This window comes from Anoplopoma fimbria, chromosome 20 (assembly GCF_027596085.1).
Source record: "Anoplopoma fimbria isolate UVic2021 breed Golden Eagle Sablefish chromosome 20, Afim_UVic_2022, whole genome shotgun sequence".
Taxonomy (NCBI): domain Eukaryota; kingdom Metazoa; phylum Chordata; class Actinopteri; order Perciformes; family Anoplopomatidae; genus Anoplopoma; species Anoplopoma fimbria.
Window position 1 is genome coordinate 9,002,931 of NC_072468.1, and position 25,006 is coordinate 9,027,936.

At 41.4% G+C, this 25,006-nt stretch overlaps 1 protein-coding gene across 1 annotated transcript in view; it reads right to left on the reverse strand.

Annotated features, from left to right (window-relative positions):
• The window catches only part of LOC129109234 (neuroendocrine convertase 2-like), a 162,069-nt gene that overhangs the window by 18,831 nt on the left and 118,232 nt on the right, over nt 1-25,006 (reverse strand). The window contains 3 exon segments of the mRNA XM_054621256.1: nt 1,013-1,198; nt 3,477-3,570; nt 3,822-3,932. Of these exon segments, the coding sequence (XP_054477231.1) occupies nt 1,013-1,198; nt 3,477-3,570; nt 3,822-3,932 (391 nt within the window).

A 25,006-nucleotide genomic window follows, 5' to 3' on the forward strand; every position in this document is an offset into this window, starting at 1 on the left:
CACACACACACACACACACACACACACACACACACACACACACACACACACACACACACACACACACACATACGTACAAAGAGAGAGCCCCCCCATCACCGTGCTGCTACCACCCACACGTATATACAGTAAATGACCTCAGAGCGTTACTGTCTGTGAATATGGATTCTAATCAGACGTCGGCAGTATTGTGTCTGTCAAACCCGGCCAAGGTTACTTAACCTTCCAGTCTTAATTTCCCTTCCATTTTAGCTCCTTCTTCCATATCAAACATCAGCACATCTATGCGAGAAAAAAAAAAAAGGAAAAGAAGAGTGTGGGGAGGAAAATGAAGATTGCCATGCTTGGCTGAAACTCGGAGATGAAAGTAAAGGATGATTCACATTGCTACTGCAAAATGAACTGAACCGGGCTGAGCTGTGCTGTGCTGTGCTATTTTTAAACTTCTTTACATCGCAGCTACAGGAAGGGGACCATGCGAAGCGGAGCAATTCATTACTTTATCATGAGAGAAGGTATGTGAAGAAGGCTTTCCAGGAGAGTATGTAAAGATTTGTAAGCAAGTTTAGCCAACAAGATATTTTGGTAAATTGTTGTTGAGTTAGTTATCACTTTAGAGATGCAGGTGGGTTTTCCAGAAAAAAATAAAAAATTCTCACCAGATTCAAAGTCATATTGAAGAATTGAGATATGCTAATAAGATTGACAATCTTGGAGGGCATTTTCAACGATATACAGGCAAAACAATACAGCTGAATTATATGTGTTTATGGTATTTTCTACTGTTTTGTAGAGTTCAGAGTTACAGTGTGAAACAATAATTAACTAGAAACGCTGAAATAAGCTCACAATGACAATGCTAACTATGTGATGTTTAACAGGTATATTGTTTACCATGTTAACCATCTCAGTTTAGCATGCTAACATTTGCTAATTAGCACTGCTAGTGTGGCTAAAGATTAAAAACTACAAATAAAAACCTGTATATCTGGCAGTACAGTTCCTCTCTCACCTGGAGGGTCCAGAGGCCTCGTGGCTGCTCCCCCCAGCAGTGCACCGTCATCAGGGTCCAGTTTTTCAGGCCAGCAGTGGAGGCGTCATTGGGCCGTGTGTCCAACAGCAGTGATACGGTGCCAGCTGGAGATTTCAGGCTGATGGAGAGGTCACCGCGACACACGGTGCTGATATTCACTCTTACCTGGTGAGAGACAGGTGGCAAGAAATAAAAAAGAAGGAAAGTGTGAACAAGTGGAATGATGGAGGGATGGAATCATAGGGAAAACATGAGAGAGGCAGTGAGTGGACAGAGACACAGCTCAACGAGTGTGACGGAACTATCTGAAAAGACTGGTCTTTATTTTTTGGTAAACACACTTTACTGATTGATTACTTGACCTTTGACCATAAAAGAAACGTTTGACATTTGACATCTTTGCTTTCTTGCTGAGAGTTTGATGACAACAATCATTACCACTCTAATTTCTGTAGGCTACGTTAAATATTAAAATAGAGCCAGCACCTTAGGTTCACATAAAGACTGGAAATAAGGAGAAATAACTAGCCTGGCTCTGTTGTGTGTGGTTTGTTTAGTTTGTAAAAAAGACAATTGTGCGTGCAGCACCTTTAAGTCTCCACTGTCTGCTGGGCAACCTTATGATTACTACAAGACTCAATGAAGTTACTGCACCTGGCTAAGAAATAGTTCCGTACGTTCAACCCCATATAACCACAAATTGTTGATTTTACACTTTGGGTTAGGTATGATTTATATAAACAATTAGTGACATTTAGAGGGGCTGGTAGACAGATTCTACCTGTTTCCTGTCTTTGTGTTGAGTAAAGAGCGGTATCAATGTTTTCATCTCTCTCTCTGTTGAACGATTCCTTAGAATTTGAAGCAACGCCTCTTCGGTCTAATCAGTACTCATAAAAAGGACTGGATTGCTGTGATAACAATTTATAACTGAGGTAATTCATGTGACACATGGACGATTAGGCCAATCGGAGTAAATCCGTCAAGCTTGGATCCAAATCCATTCAGTATTGTCAGAGATACTGTGCACCAGACAGATGGACAAACCAATGATCTGTCCATAACCACCCAAAGATGAAGTGAAAGACAAGTAGGGAGCAGAAAGAAAAGACACAGTGACAAGAATGGCTTATGGGAATATTAGTTAAATGATTTAAAGAAGCACATGCAACCCCCAAAGCCCCCACCTCCATGATTCCCACCCAGTAAACACTCTCTCTGTCCCTGTTCATCAGTAGCAGCACATCTGGTGTGACAATGGCACATCGCAGAGAGAGACGCCAAGCTGCAAAAAGACTGACAGCCCGCTCCTGTTTACAGCGTGTTACCACGGCAACACGTCCATCAATCACACCTCGCAGCGATGGCCTGACCCACGCTTTCTGCCAGGGAGCAGAGCCGCAAAGATGAAGCCTTTTCAATTTACATGCTGACACACTCCCGCTCTCTCTCTCCTCGCTATTTCACAAGTACACACAACAAACTCACAAACATAGACGACACGCACAAACACAAATGTGCACGTACACAGACACGAATGCCTGCTGACACAGTCAAACATAAACACATTTGCATGTATGTGCCTCTGCTCAAGAAAACACAGTTTTGCCATTTTCTGCAAATGACACAGCCAACACATTAAGCATCACAGTACGATCCTTTTTTTTTTTTTAAATAATCTCTTCTATTCTCAGACAGAACACATGACACAGAAACCCCAAAAACAATTTCTATGAAATGTTAGAGCTTCCCTTGTTGCAGGCAGAAGTTAATACACTTTGTCTTTATTTGTATAATGTCGAGTTCAACCGGAAACATGTAAAGGCTGTAAAATCCAATTTACAACAGAATCACAATACAAGTATACAAGAAAAACAGACCTTTTCACCTTTCCATGTTTTAAAGGAATAGTTCATAATTTTTGGAAATACTCATATTCGCTTTTTCTGCCCAGAGTAACATGAAAACATATTGATGCGACTCTCATATCTGTCATTTTAAATATGAACCTAGTGCCATTTAACTTAGCTTATAGCATTAAGAATGGAGACCCCATAAAAACCTAACCAGGACAAGTTGTGGTTTTGCTGGTTGCCTGACAACCACAATTTATTGTATTTTTATACTATGTTTAAAAGAAACCAGATATAAGATGTTAATCAGTGAGTTTTAGAGACGCTGTTGGATGGTTTTTGGTACCTTTAAAGAGTTTCCCTCTGTTTGCAGTCTTAACATGAAGCTAAGCTAACCAATAGCTGGCTATAGCTGCTATTGGTCTTCTCATCAAAATAATAAGCTCACATCCCAAAAAGTCTAACTAGTTCTTAAGATCTGCTTCAAGTAGAACTTTCTTTCTAGTAATTCATATAAAGAATAAAAAGATTTCCAAACAATGTACTGCAAGTTCATGTCATCTGAGGGTGTCTTATAACTGCCGCCTGACCTGAACGTGCTCCAGAGTGTTGATCTCATTAGTCCTCCCACGGCAAGCGTCTGATTGCATGTTTATAGTGACCACGCCTCCTGGAGAAAGGACCCTAACCAATGAGAAAATCATTACATAAGTCAGTGGACGGACCTTATTCTTTCATGTTTAAGAGACACTGAAACACCATCAATCCCCTCTTACAAATATACAGAAGAAGAAATACACAAAGCCTTGACAGTATAGGTGAAGATAAGATGAAAGATTATTGATTCCTGTGAGGAAGCTATTCTGTTGAAGCAGGTAAAGTATTGTGATAAACTGAAAGCAATAAAAATAGAGCAGCTAAGGGTGTTGTCTAACCTGGTAGGATGGAGTGTGCCTTCCTGCATGCACTTCCTCTGTGGAGTAACAGTGTTGAAGTGTGCGGCCTGCTGCACCATCAGCCCTGCATCCAACAATCCAAAACCATACCTGCAACAAGAAGGGAACATGGACTATATTACAAACTGTATGTGATCGTGTGCATTCGATAAATAAAAGCATCCTAATGTCCTCACACACACACACACACACACACACACACACACACACACACACACACACACACACACACACACACACACACACACACACACACACACACACGCACACATACAGTACATGTGAGCATGAGGCTTTTTACGTGGGCGGCTGAATGTGCTGCAGGAGAAGAGTAAGTGCTAATGGCTCCCACATGAGGAGGCAACAAGTCATTGACGAAGATGATGTTGTCCTCTGACACAATGGCTTCCCGCTCCGTCCTGGCTGAGGCTGAGGGCTGCTGTTTGCACCGCCTGTAATTGCCTGGAGGATTGATTCTGAACAATGTGCCATCTCACGGACTGTAATCAAGCCTCATTATTCATTCTTTACCACCCCAATCTGGGTGCCGGAGACACAATGGCCGACCCTTAAGCGGCGTCGCTGCCTGGTGACTGTATGACCACTGCCTATCTTACTCTCTCTCCTCCACTTCACCACTCCTGCTTCGTCGTCTCTTTACATCTCTATTGAATCATCCGCTCTCATCTTTTCCTCTTTGCCATGTCCTTTTTTACAGAGCAGCCTGCTATTCGGTGTTCTATTTCCCTCTCTAAACTCTCCTTCAATCTTCTCCATCAGACCTGAATTTCTTGCATCAGAACTCTCCTACGCCACTTCAGTGATGCTGAAATCGCAGTGTTCGTACGTCCCATCTTAATTCTCTCTCAAATCATTTATTTCATGCACAGTCTCTCTTTTGGTTCCCTCTTGTTAAAATCACAGCCCTCGGACTGAGTAATAGGGCCGTATCAACCTTGATTCTCATCGAAACCCCCTCCTCGTGGAAAATCCAGAGGGGGTGACAAAGAGCTAATTCCTGCCATTATTACCATACAGACCTTATGCCGTTAATCTGCAATAAGTGAAATTCATTATCCTGATGACGGGGTCTCTCGGAGCAGGAGAGGGAGAGACAGAGACAGGAGGGAGGAGAGAACTGATCAATAACTCAATCTGCCGCCCTGCATGGGGCTCCATCTCCTCTGTCTCAGACTGTCAGTGTGTCTGAGGGGGGGAGGCAGGAGCTGCAGCCCCGCACCGTCCTCCTCCTAACAGCACACCGAGCGATCAATGGACACAATCTAATCAGCCACTATCACCACCAATGACTTTTAGCATGTAGGGCCCTGCATAATAGCATTAGGCAGACGGGTGTGAGGGGTTGAGGTGCGCTGCTGAAGTTCAAGGTCATTTGGGTGCTGGGGAGTTGTGAAAGCTGTGACGAGTCGGAGCAAAACACAGCTGACAAGTTCTTAATGCAGAAGACTAGAGTAGCGAGGAGTTGACTGACAAGCATCGTAATATAGACCTAAACGTATTATCATTTGGCTCTCCAAGTTCCAAATGTGCTTATACTAGAGAATTGGAGATAAAGGTGTTTTTATTGAGTAATCAATGTTTGCTAGAAGTCACCAAAAATGAACTAATTACAAAGAACTGTGATCCTGAATGCTCCCTAATACGTATTTAAAGATGCAATCAAACTAATCATAGTGAAGTTGACTAGACTTAAAAACATAAAATATGTAGAGAGGAGGTTCACGTACGACTGGGTCCCAAGTCGGAATGGAAAGTTTCTTAAACCAATGGGTCATAAAGACACATCTCACTGAAAACAGCCCTCTCTAAAAACAAAGCAAAGAACTCTATTATTGTGTTGTTCATGGTAATGAAGGAGCATGTCACCCAGTGCAAGAGTGGCTCTGCGATGTATATTTAATAGTCTTTGGACAACAGTGGAGCTCTATGGCACAGGAGTAAGCTAGGCTTTAGGCTCAAAGTTTGGCTACACAGACGATACCTGTTAGTAAGATAAATTTAGTTATGGTTTTGATTGATATTATTATCTGTATCTTAAAGCGCTAAGGACTCCTGGTATTTCCAAGAATTCTTCACCATTATTGTAAATAATGTTCAAGATCAAGTATCAAGATTCTTAAATGTATTGCTCTGGAGAAATTGTCTTTTCAGGAAACACACACTAACACAACACAGGTGGACGCACATCAGTGCCACTGAGAGTGTGTACTTTGATTTAATGTCTTGATTTTGCTTCCTAAAATTTACAATAAAAACACCAGCAATAACAATAGATCACCTGAGCTATTTCACAGTGTGGGGAAAACTGATAATCTGACGTCTAATAAAACAGAAGCCGTTGGTGACCTGGGTTTGCCACCCTGCTCGCTTTTAGTGATTAAATATACCCTCCCCACCCCGCACCCCTTAGTGAGAGCTGTACACCTATTAAATCCTACAGCTCCCGCAGATCGATCGGGCTTGCCCCAGCTCTACGGCCATAAACCCTCAGACATATATCTGATAGAGAAAGCTGCAGGAAACAGGTTTACCCACGATAGAACATGATGAAAATGACAGATTTTATGTCCCCTGACATGTCAGTGAAACACCACTGCTGAGCCGAGCCGCTTTTCACGAAGACTCCATGGCCTTTTCAGCCATCTCATCATCAGCAGCACGAAACGGAAAGAGTAACACACTGCTCACTTTGAGCAAGAGCCTTGGGATTTCTCCGAACAGATGTGTGTACAGGATTTATAGATGTTGTGGCGTGTGACATTGTTGAGTAGATAAATCACAGGATTCGTAAATTATTCTTTAATGAATGTGGTGAGATTTTTGGAAATATCGCAAAAAGTTTTTAAGATTAAACTGTCTTTAAGATGAAGCCCACATGGTGCAATTTATATCAGGAAATTAGTCAGAAAACACAGTCATCAAATTTTCAACTTGTTCTCCTTCCACCTCCTGCGTGGTCGGAGTGAGGTTGAGCCAAGCCGACCACAGAGTGACAGCCGATCTTCTGTCCACGCAGCACGAAGCGCGTTAAACCCCCGACCCCTCGCCTCCACAAATATATCCAATCTACGGCCCTCGCATTTTCTCCATCCACTCTTGCTTCACAACGGCAAATGCCCTCGCAAACTCTTACTCCCTCATTCTTTTTATCCATTAGGATGAAGGCCACTCCCCCCCCCTCCCTCCCCAACCTCTCCATGGGGCCTCTTTGTAACTGTCGAAGAACCCTTTTCACTTTTTGTTCTGCGGGCCTTCCCAGGTCCTTTCTCTGTTGATATTCACACCATCTGCCAGCAGCAGAGGAAAGTGCACACGGACCAACCAGCAGTGAGACATCAAGATCTCCAGGGTGGAGGTCCTCGCTTGGCGCACATGGCGTTAAAAACACAGTTTTAACAACTGGTATGCAGCAACCAAAACAGATTTTTTGCAGCTATCCAGGGACCAAGCTACTGCAGTCTCACCCCTTGTTTTCAGTGGTACGTCCTGCTAAGTCCCCCCCCCCCCCCCCTCCCAATAGAAGTGGCTGTAAAGAATCACTCAAGCCGCACTAAGCAGCTGCCTGTGAGTTAGGTCATTTTCCCAGGAGCCACGGAGTGGGCATTGGCAGGACCTCAAAAAGAGGGGACACCATCTGTTCAGCGCCTGAAAAGGTTGGTGACACCTTCTGTGGTACCAACAACTTCTAATTAAGTGGCCAGGAATGCAGCAGCAACTCCAGCGCATGATTGGTGGGCTCGCCTTAGTTATCCTGACGACAACACAGCAGACCCCCGGTCAGTTTTTTACGCACCTCTCCATCACATCTGGCCATGGGCTAATGAAAAATGAGCGAAGAACGGATACAATAAACACTCAATGAAGGTGACACGAGTAAAGCAGCGAACAAAAAACTATATTGACTTGTGTTTTCTATGATTTTTTTTGTTGTACCACTTAATTGAATGTTTATCAGTAGCATAGAAAACTAAATTAGCCCTTTGGTCAATCCCAGAGTGGTTTGTTTCTGTTATATCATGATGCACTAATTTCATTAATATCCCTATTTAAATGAAATAACAAATGGACTTAACATTTTTCTGATTTCCATCGCTCTTACAGCCAAATCCGCTGCTCAGAAATGTTACTAATTAGGCTTATTAAGTAATTAAGAAGAGGTCTTAATTATATCTGCGCCACTGGGACCAGCACGGCTGTAACCATGAAATGCTGTGCCGCGCTGCACAGCTTTGTTGGTTTGGATGTTATACAATTTAATCCATTTAACTGTTCTGAATGTGTGTGTGTGTGTGTGTGTGTGTGTGTGTGTGTGTGTGTGTGTGTGTGTGTGTGTGTGTGTGTGTGTGTGTGTGTGTGTTTTTGTGTGTGTTTTTAAAGAGAAAACTGTTTTTGGAATGCATTTTCAGGCTGTATTAGGCAAATATCTGCCTGACTTGAAATTACAGAGGGAGAAACACTCAGCAGCCTTCAACATTACAGCCTCAAAATGTCAAGTGAATTACCTTGCAAAGAGTTAAAAGTTTAATGAAATATATTGCAGGGAAGCAAATGAGGGGTTTGGCACAGGCATGGACTTAGTCTCAGGAGAATGGGCACCAAACGGCCCTCTCAGTCTCCACAGCCATCAGTCAAAGTAGCAGCCACCCGTCCCCCTTCTCTTACACAAGGAGACTTCTCTGGAAGCCACAATGATCTATACCCCATGACCTCACTCTCAGTGTCCAACATATTTTGATTTGTAGCTCGAGTGTTATTCAAACACAAATTCAGAAGAGGATGAAATTCAACAGAGAGCTTTTGTTGGACGCACACCAAGGTACAGTCCTTTTAGATGTCTCTGCCCTTGTGGGGAATGAGAGGGGGGGGGGGGGTGGGGGGGGGTGGGGGGATTGAGTTAGAGCTGCACTACAAGCTTGGCATGAGATTTCCCTCCTGGGTCCCGAGCTTTTCTTACCCTCCGGACAAAGCAAACACTGAACCAGGAGCCTTTGTTTGCCTCTTCAAACGGACAACTTTTTGATGCCTTACCACTAAATGTGATGGAGCAAAGAGAGATGAAAACAAAGTCGTTTTTTGTGTACTTATTGAAAGGTAGAACATCTGCTACATGATTTCGTTATGGATGCCATATGAGTTCAAAAGTTTGGTATTTTATATGTAATATTAAAGCATACATGCCTTTAGGTTGCAGGTCAGTCTAGGGCACGTTCCATTATGGTTTTCACTATGGAAAGTTTAGATTTAATCCATGAAATGGAAAGAAAACATGCATAAATAGTCTCATGACTTATGTTTAGGGTTATGAAACCCAAGGAGCCGGAAACCAGATATTTATTTAGGATTGGGATTTGTTCATGTTTAAAAATAATTCTCAAAAAATTTGGTAAAGTCATAACATATCTATTGGTTAAGTTAAAGAGGGCCTTGGGTCTCCAAAACACATCAATAGGTTAAACCAAATAATATTAAATATTTGTGGTCATCAGTTATTGCTTTGCTTAGCAATTCCTTGAGCACATTACAGGAATTTGCTCAGTATGGACGCAGAAGTGGGATTTTTTTAATAACTTAAAATCTGGTGATGTGTACAGTTGACACCTTGCTGTCAGCTAATCGTGGCGGTGACACGATTTAACTCTGAGTGAGAATAAAGGAAAGAGAGTTGAGGAGGATGAGTGCGCAGGCAGTTGTGGAACTTTATTTTGAAATTTCCACCCCTCTAGTAAAATATAAAAATTGCTACTTGTGCATGAATTATGCATTAGTGGAGGTTGAGAAGAGCACTGGGTCTCTACAACCCCCCAACCGTCTTGTAGCACAGTAGGGTGGAGTGTGTGTGCGTGTGTTGGGGTTTGGGTGGAGGGGTGTGCAGGCACCCCTCTGTTTGCCTGCTGCAGCCCCCTGCCGGGAGACACGGCACCCCCTGCAGGAGGTGCAGCGCTCCGCTTCCCCTGTCCCTCGGGGCGAGTCGCTGTATGTCACGCACAAACACACACAAACACACACTCGGCTCGTTCAGCCCAGTTTATCTGCTGACCCATCAATCAAATGCATATCCTCATACACACACGAACACACACAATTAACGTCAACATTTTGCAACTTCTGGCTTGCAAAGGAAAGAAATACTTTCAGTTGAGCCACATTCCACTCAAAACAAAAGTTCCCAAAGAAGAAGGCAATGAGGAGTAAGGACTAGAGCTCAAAACTGAGACATCACGCCATTTGTTTGTCTGAATAAACCTATTATGTCTAAATAACACACACACACACACACACACACACACACACACACACACACACACACACACACACACACACACACACACACACACACACACACACACACACACACACACACACACACACACACATAAAGGGCCTTCACTTTTTCTCAATAAGACAACAATTACCCACACATAGATCTGCTCTCCTTTCACGGGAAACAATATCATTGCAAAGCTTCTCTTATATTTAGTGATAGTGGGATTGTTACAGATACACTCACTTTGTCTCGCTCCTCTAAAACACATGTATATAGACCACAGGCGCAGTCACAGAGTAATTGGCTCTGCAATGAAAAAAGAGGATAATTAATTAATCTATCTGGCTGGGGCAGAGACGCAAGGCCAGTTTTACAACCCCACCAGGGAGACTGAGAGAGAGAAAGAGAGAGAGAGAGAGAGAGAGAGAGAGAGAGAGAGAGAGAGAGAGAGAGAGAGAGAGAGAGAGAGAGAGAGAGAGAGAGGAACCCGCTGCCCTGGGACGATCTATAGCTCTGCATGAAATTGAAATGGCTTGAAAGAATGGATTGGGAGCATATACACTCGTATTTTACAATCAAACACTTACAAATTCACACGCACAAACACACACATGCTCTCTTTTCACAAACACAAAAAAAACATAGGAAAATGCATACACACTCTCTGAACGATGATATTCATCTAGACTTATAAAGCTGACAGAGTAACAAGGTTATTGATCTTCAGTCAATACACAGACAGACCAAATGGGAAGAAACCAGACTGTCAACATATTTTCCAAACAAGATTACACTGCTTTATTTACAGTGATAAACGTGAGGAAAACCACAAGAAGAGATACAATTCAGAAAAATCGTTTTCCACTGAAAACTACAGCTTTTTATTACTTTTTTTTAGATCAAATATATCTTATAAGGGCACTGACTGTTGAAGTTGTGGATGCTTCTCATTGTTTTTGAGTAGTTTTCTTTTTACTAGCTAAAATGTGTGTTGTATCCCATTTCCACTTCAGGATTTTTACTATGGGCCAAGAAACCCTTTTGGGAACTCAGGAACCTTACCTGTGTTTTGACCATAGACTGTATAAAGAAGAGGGCGGAGTCACAGTGAATACATCTGTTGGTTTGTACACTGCTGTTTTGAAGCCACAAGTTCGCCATTTTGTCCATCGCTATCTTGGCTTTTTGCAACCAGAAGTGGAATTACAACCAAACACTGAATAAGACATTTTTTGGCAAAGGTTATAAGGTTATAAGAAGGTTATAACTAATTTTCATGAACTGAAAACACTGTGAAAGGGTTAAAGTTTTAAGATGAAAACACGGACAAGTACCAGACCGGACAACGACTTGGTAGCATCCTGTAAATCAAAAGGTAGCCCCGCCCTAAAGCATACTCTGCTTTATGGTCTATTTTACTCTAAATGGGACCATCATTTACTAAATGAACATCATACTTCATTGAAGAAGACTTGAAACTAGCAATTGAGACCATAAACTTATGTTTTCAATGCTTACTGAGGGAATAAATCAAGTCAGAAGTGAAGTCCTTTTCTCATAGACTTCTATACAATCAGACTTATTTTTGACACAAGAGGAGTCACCCCCTGATGGACATTCGAAAGAATGCAAGTGTAATGCACTTCAGAATTGGTTTAAAAAAAATAAAATCTAAAAATTTCAAACAATATGCTGCCCTACTGGTAGACACTTGAACACATTGTAAGACATTCTGTATGGTTAGGGTCACTTAAATGCCTAAGCCTAGGAGAGAGCTGTAATGGTTTGTCTATTCGTATCGAACTTCCACGGTACGGGGTCATGGTCCAGTGCACGCAACCACAAGCAGCAACGACCTCACCCAGATGTGCCCATCACATGGATGATACATTTTTTGGTGCTTTGAATTTTTAAATATTGCCATGGTGAATTCAATTTGAAACACTTCTCTTTTTGCACTAGTTTCATTTTTTATTATTGTATGTATTTTGGTATTTTTATTTTCATAGCATGCAAGAGATGCTTTTTGGTTTTACAGCCTATAGTGACCTGTTATATGTTGGGAAAGTTCCGTTCAGTGTTCTCTCAGTGTGATACAGAAGTCTTTGAAATGTCCCTAATTTTCATATTGAAAATAGTTATCAAAGTTGCCTGTGGGCAAAATTATACTTCAGACCCCAGCAGGAAGATTGTGTTTGTCTTTGACTCTTGCACTACTTGCATTTAGATTTTTGTTCCCGCTCTACATAACTGGTAACGAACCATGACTCCTAAACCGAGGCCTGAACTGAACCATGACTTTTGTGTACTGTTACACCCCTGCTAATGAAGCATACAAATATAAATGAGCTTGAACCAAACTAATTTTGGAACAATCACATTGTTTTGATAAGACACTCCTCTTAAGAGAATATAGTCAGAATACACTTCTTGGCTGCCTAAATCCTGGCAGAGGAGTGAGAGGAGGAGTGTAAGAAAGGAGTGGAGCTTTTCCACTATCCCAGACAGTTTGTCAGACTCAGGAAGGGAACTTGAGAGTATTCTTTCCCCCTTTTTCACAACAAGCTTGTGTTAGTGGTTGTCAGATCTAACAACAGGATTGGGAGAATACAACACACACACACACACACACACACACACACACACACACACACACACACACACACACACACACACACACACACACACACACACACACACACACACACACACACACACACACACACGCGCCTGGGCTGAGGAGGGAAGTGGCAGGTACATCACGTCTATGGTAATAGAACAGCAGATGGAACTGGCAGGCACACACAGCACCTTGTGCTTTGACACAAACACACATACTCTTGCATGTGCACACACATGTTCATACGTTGCGAAAAAACGAACTGACACAAACGCTGGAGGACAAGCTACTTTTACCTCACGGTGACGGAATATCACGTCTGGAAATAAATAAACAGCCATAATCCAATGTGTGTTTAGCAAGAAGTGAGTTTGACTTTCTCCTGTCAATCTGTTGAGTGCAGGCCAGCTATTAATGGCTCCTCCCTCATAAGAAAGAGAGAGGTGTCAGAGTGTTGGTCCTAGGAGGTGTTGTCTGTTTCTGACCCGTCTCTCCGGGGCATCGTAAGAGGGACGATGAGCCGACGGCCCTGATAATCTACCAGATAAATCATCTTTAGTCCCTCTCTAACGGCCTGACAGACAGACAGGCCTAAGTACCTGGGAGGGAGGCACAGGGACACTTTAAAATCTCCAGTGATGACGAGTATTGCTGTGAAGAAAACAGTTAGCCGCCGCGAGCTCCCTCCTATCCCCCCGAGTCTCTGGCTGCCATTTTGGCTTCGTCTCAAGGCGCTATTCCGGCTCAATCTCATGTCACCGTTCTGGCTGTCGTTCAATTCTCACGTTGGCTCCCGTTCAGCCTCCATTCTGGCTCTGGTTCAAGCTCCACAGTGGCTGTGTTTTGGGGGCTTCAATGTGGCTCGGTTTCAGCAAAGCCCCCCCCACCGCCCACCCCGTCGGTTTTAGCGCCCCAGGTAGCTGGCCTCCTGCCCAGCCTGCTGATCAGTGGGAGATCCAAGCTCAGGCCTTTTGTTTGGGGTGGCATTTTGCCTTTGTTTTCCCATCTCGCCTGTAATCTAAACACCCAAAACATCTCATGCTTGACAAATCGGCCCTGAGACGAGGGAGCAGCGGAAGACAAACGGCTGGAAGCGGTTCAACCCGAGGCAGGACTGATGGTGTCCGACTGGGCCTGACCTCCCAAAGGTTAAAGACACGTTCACTTACAAAGCAATCAATTACCCAGGCTGTGTGGGCGCTTTTAACCAACCTCCCCTCCTGCCTTCCACACAGCCGGCGTTATTGATGAGGGTCCCAGTGTACAGCACACTCCAACCTGGAGTGTGTATTACATTTCACAATTGAAATAAATCTCAGATTATTGGTGTTGCTGCCTACCTGAACCTCTCTCATGCTTTACATCATCTCTCTCTCTCTCTCTCTCTCTCCCCCTCCCTTCCTCCCGCAACCTCCTTCCTTCCTGCCTCCCTCCCTCCCTCTCTATCTCTCCCTCCTCTCTGCAGGTTGTTGTAGCAGGTTTATTCTGGTAGTTGGGCTCCGTGGGCCCCGGCAGGCCCCTCAGCTGTTCCGCTGGGTTTGTAATTACCATTTCATTAAGAATGACAGTTTCGGGGGTTGAAGCACCATTTCATCCGGGTCTCGTGGGGAAGGCGCTTGCCAAATTTCCAGTGTGAGTGGCAATTATCTCTCTCCGTGTCTGCAATTCACCATTTTGTACTTAGTGGCTTGACAACGGCTCGCAACGTTTTGCTGGAGTAATAATAGGTCTGGGATATTTACACTGTAGCCCACTCAGGCTTAGCTCTGTGAACAGCCTGATATGAGCTATCAGAAGAGATGGAAACAAACTAGAGGAAACACTACAGAGTCAATCACTACACCACTTCATTGTGTGGAGCCTTGAGAATTGATTCAAAGTTCTATTTATTTTAGTAAAAAGTCATTCTGGCCTTTTACATAAGTGCTCATGTGTGTGCTTTGTTACAGCACCTTTGCTTCTTCTTAAGTTTCTCTTTTGGCCGGTAGGAAAAAAATATTCTTAATCTAAATTGAGCGACTTGGCTCACCTATAAAACAAAACCATTATGATGTGTTTTTCTGCCATGCAAGAAACAACTCACATGTGTACTTCAGTACTGTTTGAAATATACCATATATGAATGCCAAGACTGATCAGAAATCAGTTTAGACTGTGTACAAGTAAAAATGTTCCACAGCAGAAATTCAACCACTTTAGTTGTAAACATCTATCATTTATGTTATCTTCATGACCTTTGTTCTCTTTGAATGTCAACATTTTTATAATTGCCTTCTCTTGTCTCTGAAAGTACACGTTGTATATTCACAATTATTCATCTGCATGCCAAGGTATGAGCAGACATGTGTGGTAAATGGTGGTCTGTTTTATTACAATACTCACATGCCCATAAGTACAGTTAAAGTTGTTTTTGTGACTAAAGTGTTAGAGACGGGTTACACGATCTATAGTCCTTGTTCTAATTTGACGCTTCTGCAGTCTGTTTAAATCAAACATATCAAGTGGCTATCTTCCAAAGCTGCAGTATTTTAGTACAAAATCCTCTGTTTCTCTTTCCCAAGCTGAGGAACAGATTTGGTGACCTTTAACACTAAAATTGTACTGCCTGGTGACTACCAGACTACGGAAGTAAACATAAAGTAAGTGCCGGCTTACACCAGAAAAGAACTCCGAATTACGGATTGTCAGTTATGGAAACTTGCAGAAATAGTTAAATTCAATACTGGATTGCAAGCACTTCAGACGAAGTATACTAGCAGCTTGAGCAGGTCGGGATCGAACACAGCCTGAAACGAATACAGCAAGGTTCCTAGTGGATGTTATCCCTAGAGGGAGGTCAATGAATATCTAATATCAAATATAACTTATTATATTTACCAAAATAACTTACTTACTTTTTTTTATCTTACTTTAATCGTAAATGAATTGACGGAGTAACATCACATGCATGCCATGCAGGGGTTTCATGAATTCCATAATAAATCACAAAATTGATTGAAGTAAATCAAAAGCAGCACAGGTCATCCTCACCGTCTTTTTTTCTCTCCACCCCTGCCTACAGCGTGGCTTACTGGTTGCCTTTAGCTCAAATACAACATAATGTGGCTTACAAAAAAATACAGTTTGTAGACTATGCTACACCCTGGTACCATGCACCACCTCAGGCAATACGACAAACATGGCTGGACCTATTTGCCAGTATCTGGTGGCTTTTTTCGGGGTTTTGTGTTTCCTTTTGGTTTTGTTTAAAGTTTGTTTCCAATTGACTGGTGAAATATTGGAAATGTAAATAAATGATTTAAACTTGATAATATTGCCTGTGGTATGTGGTGTGGTCAAACTTTTTAAAGAATAATTTGAATGTAAATTACAGCTTTAATGATTTGAAACCAATGATTGGTTGATTTTTACAAATCAGGACTTGATAGTCTAACAATGGCATAACCAAAATCGGATTGTGACCTTAAAATCTAAAGGCAAATTGAATTGTGGACTTGGAGAATTGTGACATTTTTATAATGACTTTACCAGGACTGTATCCTTGCTGAGTTGCACTGAGCCTTGATTGTCCAATATAGAAGATATTTTTTTCACAGACTTTTCCCACCATTTCTTCTAGTGTAGTAGCTCTAGGAATAGATTTGTGTGTGTACAGCAAATGGGAGACAGGAAGTGTGTGAGCCCTTTAAGTGTGTGTCTGTCTATGTGTTTACTCCTCCCCCTTAAGAACAAAAAAAAAAAAAAAAATGGCAGGCGTCCGCTGAGCTGAGTTATAGTGACATGACTCACGCGATGTCTACTGCGAGTGACGACTGCAGCTCTTTTAATTGCATGTCTGCTCTGAATGATGGGACACTTAATTCCAACACATTCCACACAATTGCTTTTCACACTGGCAGAGGCCCGGGGAGGCAGAGGAGGCTTTCTGTGGCCATATGGAGAGGGAGGCTGAGCCCAGGCTGAGTGATCGGGAGCTTCCCGCCTCATCCCGGCACCAGACTGACTGCTACACTGTACTGAAGCTGCACACGGGTCACAAGAAGCAGCACGACTAATGAAACACATTCCACACACACACACACACACACACACACACACACACACACACACAACACACACACACACACAACCACACACACACACACACACCACAAACCACACACACAAAACAACTTGGATGTGGTCAGCTCTAATTTAGCTTTAGTCTCTATAACAAACTCCCATACATACATAAGCAAACATACACTCATCAGTAGTCTCTTACTTGCACAACACACACATATGCACACAAACGTGCAGTCATACATAAAAACAACCAAACACAAAAAGAACACATCCACACATTGTCTCTATCACACAATCACAATCCTACACCCACAGACAGACAGACAGACAGACAGACAGACAGACACACACACACACAGACAGACAGACACACAGACAGACACACACACACACAAACTCATGCCGGGTCTCACACACACTCAGATATTTTCTCAGTCACACTTGTTGTAGCCTGCTTTTACACACAGATATTCGCATTTATCCTCTCAGATGCACACACTGACATGGGCGCACGCACACACCCTCTGACACACACACACACACACACACACACACACACACACACACACACACACACACACACACACACACACACACACACAAACACACACAGACAGTCAGCTTCATAAAGTGTGTTAACAGTCCTGTCAGCTCACGGTAGTGCCATCAGGCTCCCTGCTGTCCTGTGAATGGGTCACTACTCCTTCATCTCTCTTATCACTCAGTCAGATCGCGGACTCAGAATAGTGCTCTGGTGCTACAGCATAGTTGGATAGCGCAGTAACGCTCCGACCCCGTCTTCTGTGATATTGGATTCTCAGTGGCTGATTATTGATGTGGTAAAAGCAAACATACTGAACCAGTGTGTCCTTTAATCTACCACACTGCTCAACACATGTCTTCTATGTGGACTTTCTTATTCCACTGTGAAGTAATATGGCGAATCAACAGCCTCGCTAATTTCTCACGGTAGGGAAAACCAAACATTTTAATAAATGTCAAATGTTTTTAGCAGTTATAATAAAGTACATGTAATAATTGGCCAGGGGGGGAGTCAGAATCTTCATAAAGTCATATTTATAGATATATAGATACAGTCCTTGGTTTTAATAGGGAATCATTACATACTTCCAATTACATTAAGCCTACAACATTGTTCACATATAATTAATCAGTAATTCTGTATTTCAGTTTAGCATATTAGCATGTTATTATTTAAATTACTATAATGCAATATACTATGCAGCTAACAGTTGAGGCTGATGGGAGTGTCTTTCATTTTATATATTTTTGTAATGTGTAATAAGCCACAAACAAAATGGTTAATAATAATCTTGTTTTCTTTTTAAAAAAGTGTCAGAAAATATTGACGCAAAATTTAGATCTTGCGATTGTTTGGTGTTAAAACATGGTTCAACCTGTAGTCATAACTGTCATGTTCCTCGTATTCTGATTCAAGTGATTCATGTTCCACTGGTGTTTCTGCTCCTGTCAATCAAACTAGTGTGTCTAGCACTTGCATGTTCCTGTGTGTTAGAAGGAAAGCTTATCTTGGGAAAGTCCTACCAGACACTGGTAGTTCAGAACTGCAAATATTAAAACTTGCATGAATTGGATAATTATCAAAATTATTCTTTTTCAATCAAATGTTGCTGAATAAAACTTGAAACGACCTGAATTAATGCAAACATAATGGTAACTGCCTCAGATGTAACGGATAAGCGTCAGCTCTAAGAACAGCCAGCAGTACTGTTCATTGATGTGACCTTGGAAATACCCTGGACCCCACAGACCCCAACAGACCTCTGTGCAAGCAAAGTAAGGAGAGAGAGAGAGACATATAGTATATATAAAGAAAGACAGCAAGCCTGCTAATGCATTTAGTAGCCAGGCCTCGTTTAAGAAAAGCCCTTAATGACTTTAATTGATCTTTATTAGCTTCAATTAGAGAAGGACACTGGGGAGGAAACAAGGTTGTGGTTCCTGTAGACAGATCAGAGGAGGTGAGGAGAGAGGGAGAAAGAGAGACAGAGAGAGATGTACCCGATTGCAAGGTAGAAACAATGAAAGACACAGAATAAGAATAGTTATTCTATTGTTTTTGTTTGTTGCATACAGTCTTTTTGAGTTCACACTGTTAATTTCAAACAAAGTAAAATCAGTCAACACAACTCACATGACTGGAGTTATGAGTAACAGTTTTGGTGACCTGTCATCTTGCAAAACTCAAGAAACTTTGTAACAAAGATGCATCATTACAAGCTTCCCCAGTGGTTTCCACCTGGAAGTGTTGTTTTATGGACGGATAAAATCAGATTCGGTAATATTTACATTGTGTATTTATATTTCCTTTTGCTAACATACAGCGGGTAAAATAAGTATTGAACACGTCACCATTTTTCTCAGTAAATATATTTCTAAAGGTGCTATTGACAGGAAATGTTCACCAGATGTCGGTAACAACCCAAGTAATCCATACATACAAAGAAAACCAAACAAATAAGTTCAGAAATTAAGTTATGTGTAATAAAATGGAATGACACAGGGAAAAAGTATTGAACACGCTTACTGAAATTTATTTAATACTTCGTACAAAAGCCTTTGTTGGTAATGACAGCTTCAAGATGCCTCCTGTATGGAGAAACTAGTCGCATGCGTTGCTCAGGTGTGATTTTGGCCCATTCTTCAACACAAACAGTCTTCAAATCTTGAAGGTTCCGTGGGCGTCCTCTATGAACTCTGATCGTTAGTTCTTTCCATAGATTTTCTGTTGGTTCAAGTCAGGTGATTGGCTGGGCCATTCTAGCAGCTTTATTTTCTTTCTCTGAAACCAATTGAGAGTTTCCTTGGCTGTGTGTTTGGGATCATTGTCTTGCTGAAATGTCCACCCTCGTTTCATCTTCATCATCCTGGTAGATGGCAGCAGATTTTTATCCTTCCTTCAATTATATGAAGTTTGCCAGTGCCTTATGCTGAAACAGCCCCACACTTCACTGTTGGTATGGTGCTTTTGGGGTGATGTGCAGTGCCATTTGTAACTAATGCCATCAGTATGTTTTGCAACAATAAGGTTGCGAAGGCCTTGAGAGAGCTCTTTGCTTTTACCCATCATGAGATGTTTCTTGTGTGACACCCTGGTAATGAGACACCTTTTTATAGGCCATCAGTTGGGACTGAACCAGCTGATATTAATTTGCACTGACAAGGGGCAGGATTGCTTTCTAATTACTGATAGATTTCAGCTGGTGTCTTGGCTTTCCATGCCTTTTTGCACCTCCCTTTCTTCATGTGTTCAATATGTCAATAGCACCTTTAGAAATATATTTACTGAGAAAAATGGTGACGTGTTCAATACTTATTTTACCTGCTGTATATATACAGATAACAGATATATTTAGCATTCCGAAAATAAGTCAGCTAGGGCGTTCGCAAACATAACTCGCCAGATCTCGCGAGAGTGTGTGGCTGAGTAAAGGAAAAGTCTTCAACAAAGTACATTTTATCCAGGTTTATCAATCTCTAAAATGCCATTTCGGAGTCAGAGTGTTCAGATGATATGTGACTTGTGAAAAATGAGTTGAAAAAAATCATAAATTGTGTTCATGTTCACTTCTCCCTTTGGAGTTAATAGACTCAGGACCTGCCACTAGTTTCCTAAAGAGGTGGGGCAGTGGGAAAACCCACATACATACAATCTCCTTTCTGAATTGTCTCTGGCCATACTATATGGTATGGTCAAAAAAAATAGAGAGGGTGTGCACTGAAGAAATGTGCATAATGTTATTTGCTATTTGTGTGCATATAAAAACTAAAGGTGGATTCAAACAGAATGCCAGGCCAATTTTAGACTCGGCTCGATTGCATATAAAGACAATGGAAAGAAAGAGTGGGCGTGAATGGATGCAAGTTCATCACTGAGGTGACAACACGTTAACAAGTGTTGAAAATGTTTCAACAAAAAAATCACGCTCAGCGTGGGACTTTATGAATCATTTTCATGAGCATACAGAAATCGAAACAAAGGTCAGTGAGTCCATTCCTAGCTAGCTTACAGCTAACGTCTGTACAGTTGGTACACAGGCTGTTGAGACTGCAGAAAAACAGACCTAAGAAAAAAAACTACTCAGGCTGCAATATATTTCTAGCTTGGTGTTCTTCCTATGGGTTGGTAGCGTCAAAATAAAGTGAGTTTCATCCATTCTGATGAGACCACAACATGGGTCTCAGTCCATGGGTAGTAGAACACAAGTAGTACACAGCAGCAGTACTCAAACATTATTTGGTATTGTAAACAATGGAGACAGTTTTTGTGTTTGTGTTGTATGTGTGGCTGTATTGTGTACTGTTATGTGTGGCTGTATTGTGTACTGTTATGTGTACTGTAATTGGTCTTGACTGCCAGTCATCAAGGATGCAGGGAGAAAAACAGGGTATAGTAAATGTTCTGAGTCTGAGAAGTGCTCCAACCTACATAAAAAAAGTTGTAAAATGCCTCAAAAGACATGCAGACTTGTTACTGGTTAGGTTTACATGGCCTACTAATCAAAACATATTCTGCCATTGATAATATCTGATTAAGTATTAACATTGAATATTTTTATCTATCATATTTATATTCACTAGTCAATACATTTTGACAGTGTAAAATACCTGATAATCATGTTGCGATGTTTTTTGCAACTTTAAAAAGGTGGATAAATACAGTACAAGCTAGCCCATACTGGATAGGAAGTATGTCTCCATCCCAACACCATCCATCCCTTCCTCTCCTCGGCACTGTGTTTGTGTTTCTAGGGGGAGCTGGCTGACCCCTGACCCCGGGCTAATGAGAGCGATAACGAGGATTAAAAGGGGGTGACTGGAAGGTGTCTGAGAGTGGGGTTTAAACAATTACACTGGGCTGCCAACATGCCTTTCTTCATGACTCAGGAAATTACAGTCCCCCCCCCCCCCCGCACAGTCTTTCAGCCGGCACACAAAAGAAAAGGCTTATGGAAAATAATAAATTATCTCAGGGCCACGTTAACTTGGATGTAAATCGCCGGGCAATTATGTTTTAATAGCCCTTTAAGAGAATGAGTAATTGGGCTGACACTACTGGGGTTGATCAGGCTCACCCGTCTCTCTGCCTTTGTGCCCAATGGAAGTGAGCTGGAGGTCTGTGTGTCGGTCAGCCTGCAGGATGACTGTGTGCTAGTCAGTCAGTTAGTGACGGTGATATAAGGGAATCTAGGTGACTATTATCATCATGTTAAAATAAGATCTTTACCATGCTAACGTTGGTTCCATTGTTATACTATCCAATTCATTATCTGTTTATGCCAAATAAGCTAATAACAACACACACAAAATTAATATATCTTTAGTTAGAACAGGGCTTACGCTAGACTTTTCTTTTGACGGCTATTATGGTTGTTAATATTCCAGAATGTTTAAGCCATACAATAGCCTGCATTTGTCATAACTTGAAAATAAGTCAAATAAAAAAATGGTTAAAAAAACCCAATAGGCTGGTCATAGCCAGGGCTGTAGCCTACTAAATAGTTTGAGGATTCATTAATAACATTGGCATTCAAATTAGTATCCTTAATAAGTTATAGTGACATTGAGGCAATAGTCTTAGAAGTAATTAGAAGTGTCCATGATTGTTTATAGATAATCGCAAATAAATCCCAAATTATACACACAGTCCTAATTTGTTCAATGTGTTTCAATGTACTTTAAAGCAAGATTTATCATGTATCTACGTGGGTGAATAAAAAGGTTTGTCATGAGACAAACCTTTGTTGGTTGTATGAAACAAATTAACAACACAAAAATGACAAATATTGTCCATAAACATTTTTTGATTTGTTTCATCAACAACAACATATACTGTATATGAATAACACACACACACACACACACACACACACACACACACACACACACACACACACACACACACACACACACACACACACACACACACACACAAAAGACAGAGGTGAGCAAGACCCTGGCCAGCTCTCTTTGACCTCTGACCCCGGAGTGTGACCTGTGGATGATCTGCGAGTGTCTTGATTTGGACATGGGGGGGGGGGAACGGAGGCAGGATCGATGTGAGAGGGAAAGAGATCACAACAGGCCAAACCTGGTGAGTCGAAAACCAACAAATGAGACGAGAACAACATAAACAGCAGGGAGAGGAGAGGAGAAGAAAACAAAGAAAAACGATAGAGGAAGAAGAAGACAGAAAAAAGGAGGCTTGACTGAGTCTGACAGAAATAAATAATAAAATCTCGGGCAGAATGTCGGACTTTACTGCAATGAACAAGCAAATGGTTGGATAAACCTATATTTATCTCCTCTACTTTCATCTTGGGCGGAAGACAAACGGGGTAAGAAACTGATCAGATGAACATCTGTTAGGCTTGGCAACAGTAACAAGTCTGCAGAGACGGTTTTTAAACCCCATTTTTCAATCTGCTCTCCATTACTGTCAACGCTGTACAGGCACTTAAAGGACTGTTCCACAGTAAAAGAGGAAAGGGAGAGCAGTATATGCAAATGCAGTCTACTGCACCTCAGTTCCTCACCCCGTTAGTGGTCCCTTTTAGATGGAGGCTCTCTAATTCCTGCAGCCACAGTAAGTGCTTAACACTTACAACTTGTGCAGCGAGTCTCTACAGGAGTAATGGAGTAAAAGACTCAATGTTTTTTCCTTTGATGATAGCTCCTGTTATTTAAAGGGCTATCTATATCTTATTTCTGCACTATCCTTTCCTAAACAGAAACATAGTAGAGGTCAACTAATATGTGTTCTTCATGGTCCCTACTGAGACAAACTTTTTAGCATGTCTAGCAAGGGTAGGACACTAAGGATAGGAATGTCATTCAGTTAGTTGCGCAGTTAGTGGATTACTTATTATTATTGTTAGGTAGGATGAACAATAAACAGCATATCCTTTAGGGGCCAATGGTGAGCTCTTATACCTGTTCAAACTGAACAAGGATTGCTTCGATTGATTATTTCTACTATCAATTCAGTAAAGTTGGGAAATAAAAAAAAACTAAAAAAAAAACTTGACCCAAATATCTGATCTGCTTATATTGTCCAACAAGAAGTCCGAACCCTAATGATATTCAGTTTACTATCAAAGAAGACGCTGGAACCAGGAAATAGTTTTTATTGAAGAATCGAATAATCTTTTCTCCTCTAGACTGAACACAAACCAAATTTCGTTCATGCATTGCTTTCGAGTATTTGACCTTGAAAACTTGTATGCAGATGATGCAATCATCTGTGGAAACTCCACTTTGAGAAATACATCCATTACTTCTAATTTTCAACATTGTCTTTCCTAGGTTTCCCTGCATATATTATGTTTTGTTCTACGATATAATTATAACCTTAACATTGACTTTGTATTCTATTTTGCTTGTGTTTCTCACTTTTAGTATCTTTACATAAAAATGTTTTTTAACGACAACAATTAAAAAGATTCTATGGCTAACTAAGAAAGTATTTCTTGTCAGGGTGGATTGGCATCTGTAACAGCATTTTCAAGCCCGCCTTCTAAACATTTCATTGATATACTTCTAATTTATTTTACTGCTTAACTTTTAAGTCAGAAACATAATTTCTGCTAGGGTTATGGTCAGTAGGAACATTTTCTCCCAGGAAACCAAGTGCTACGTTCTTTACAATTTACAGAACACTTAACTTGCAAACTGTATAAACATAATTTTTTTTGGATTGGTGTTTTTTTATATACATATATATAATATCTCTATATACACCTATTTTTTTACTACCCATATACATAACAGTCCTGCCTATTAGTTAATACATTTAATTTAAATTATTGTTATTTCTATTTCAAATCCAGACACATTGTTATGACGAATGCCTTCAGGTGACCCCGCCACATCTACCTCGCTGCTAGGAGCGCTTTCCTTAAGTATTTACTTGCAAATAAGCCATTATAGTTTACAAATACCAACCTGTTCAAGAGCAGTATGCATCCTGTATGTCTGCCCTTCTCTTGTTTTAGCGCTCTACAACAAGGAAAAGCTACAATAGTGATCCATGTTGTCCTCGCCATTGATTGCTTTCTTTTTTTACTTTAATCCTTCCTTTTCCTTTTTTATCTGGAGCATCCACTCCAGGAACTTTTCACGGACACTTTTTTCCCCTGCCATACTGCTACA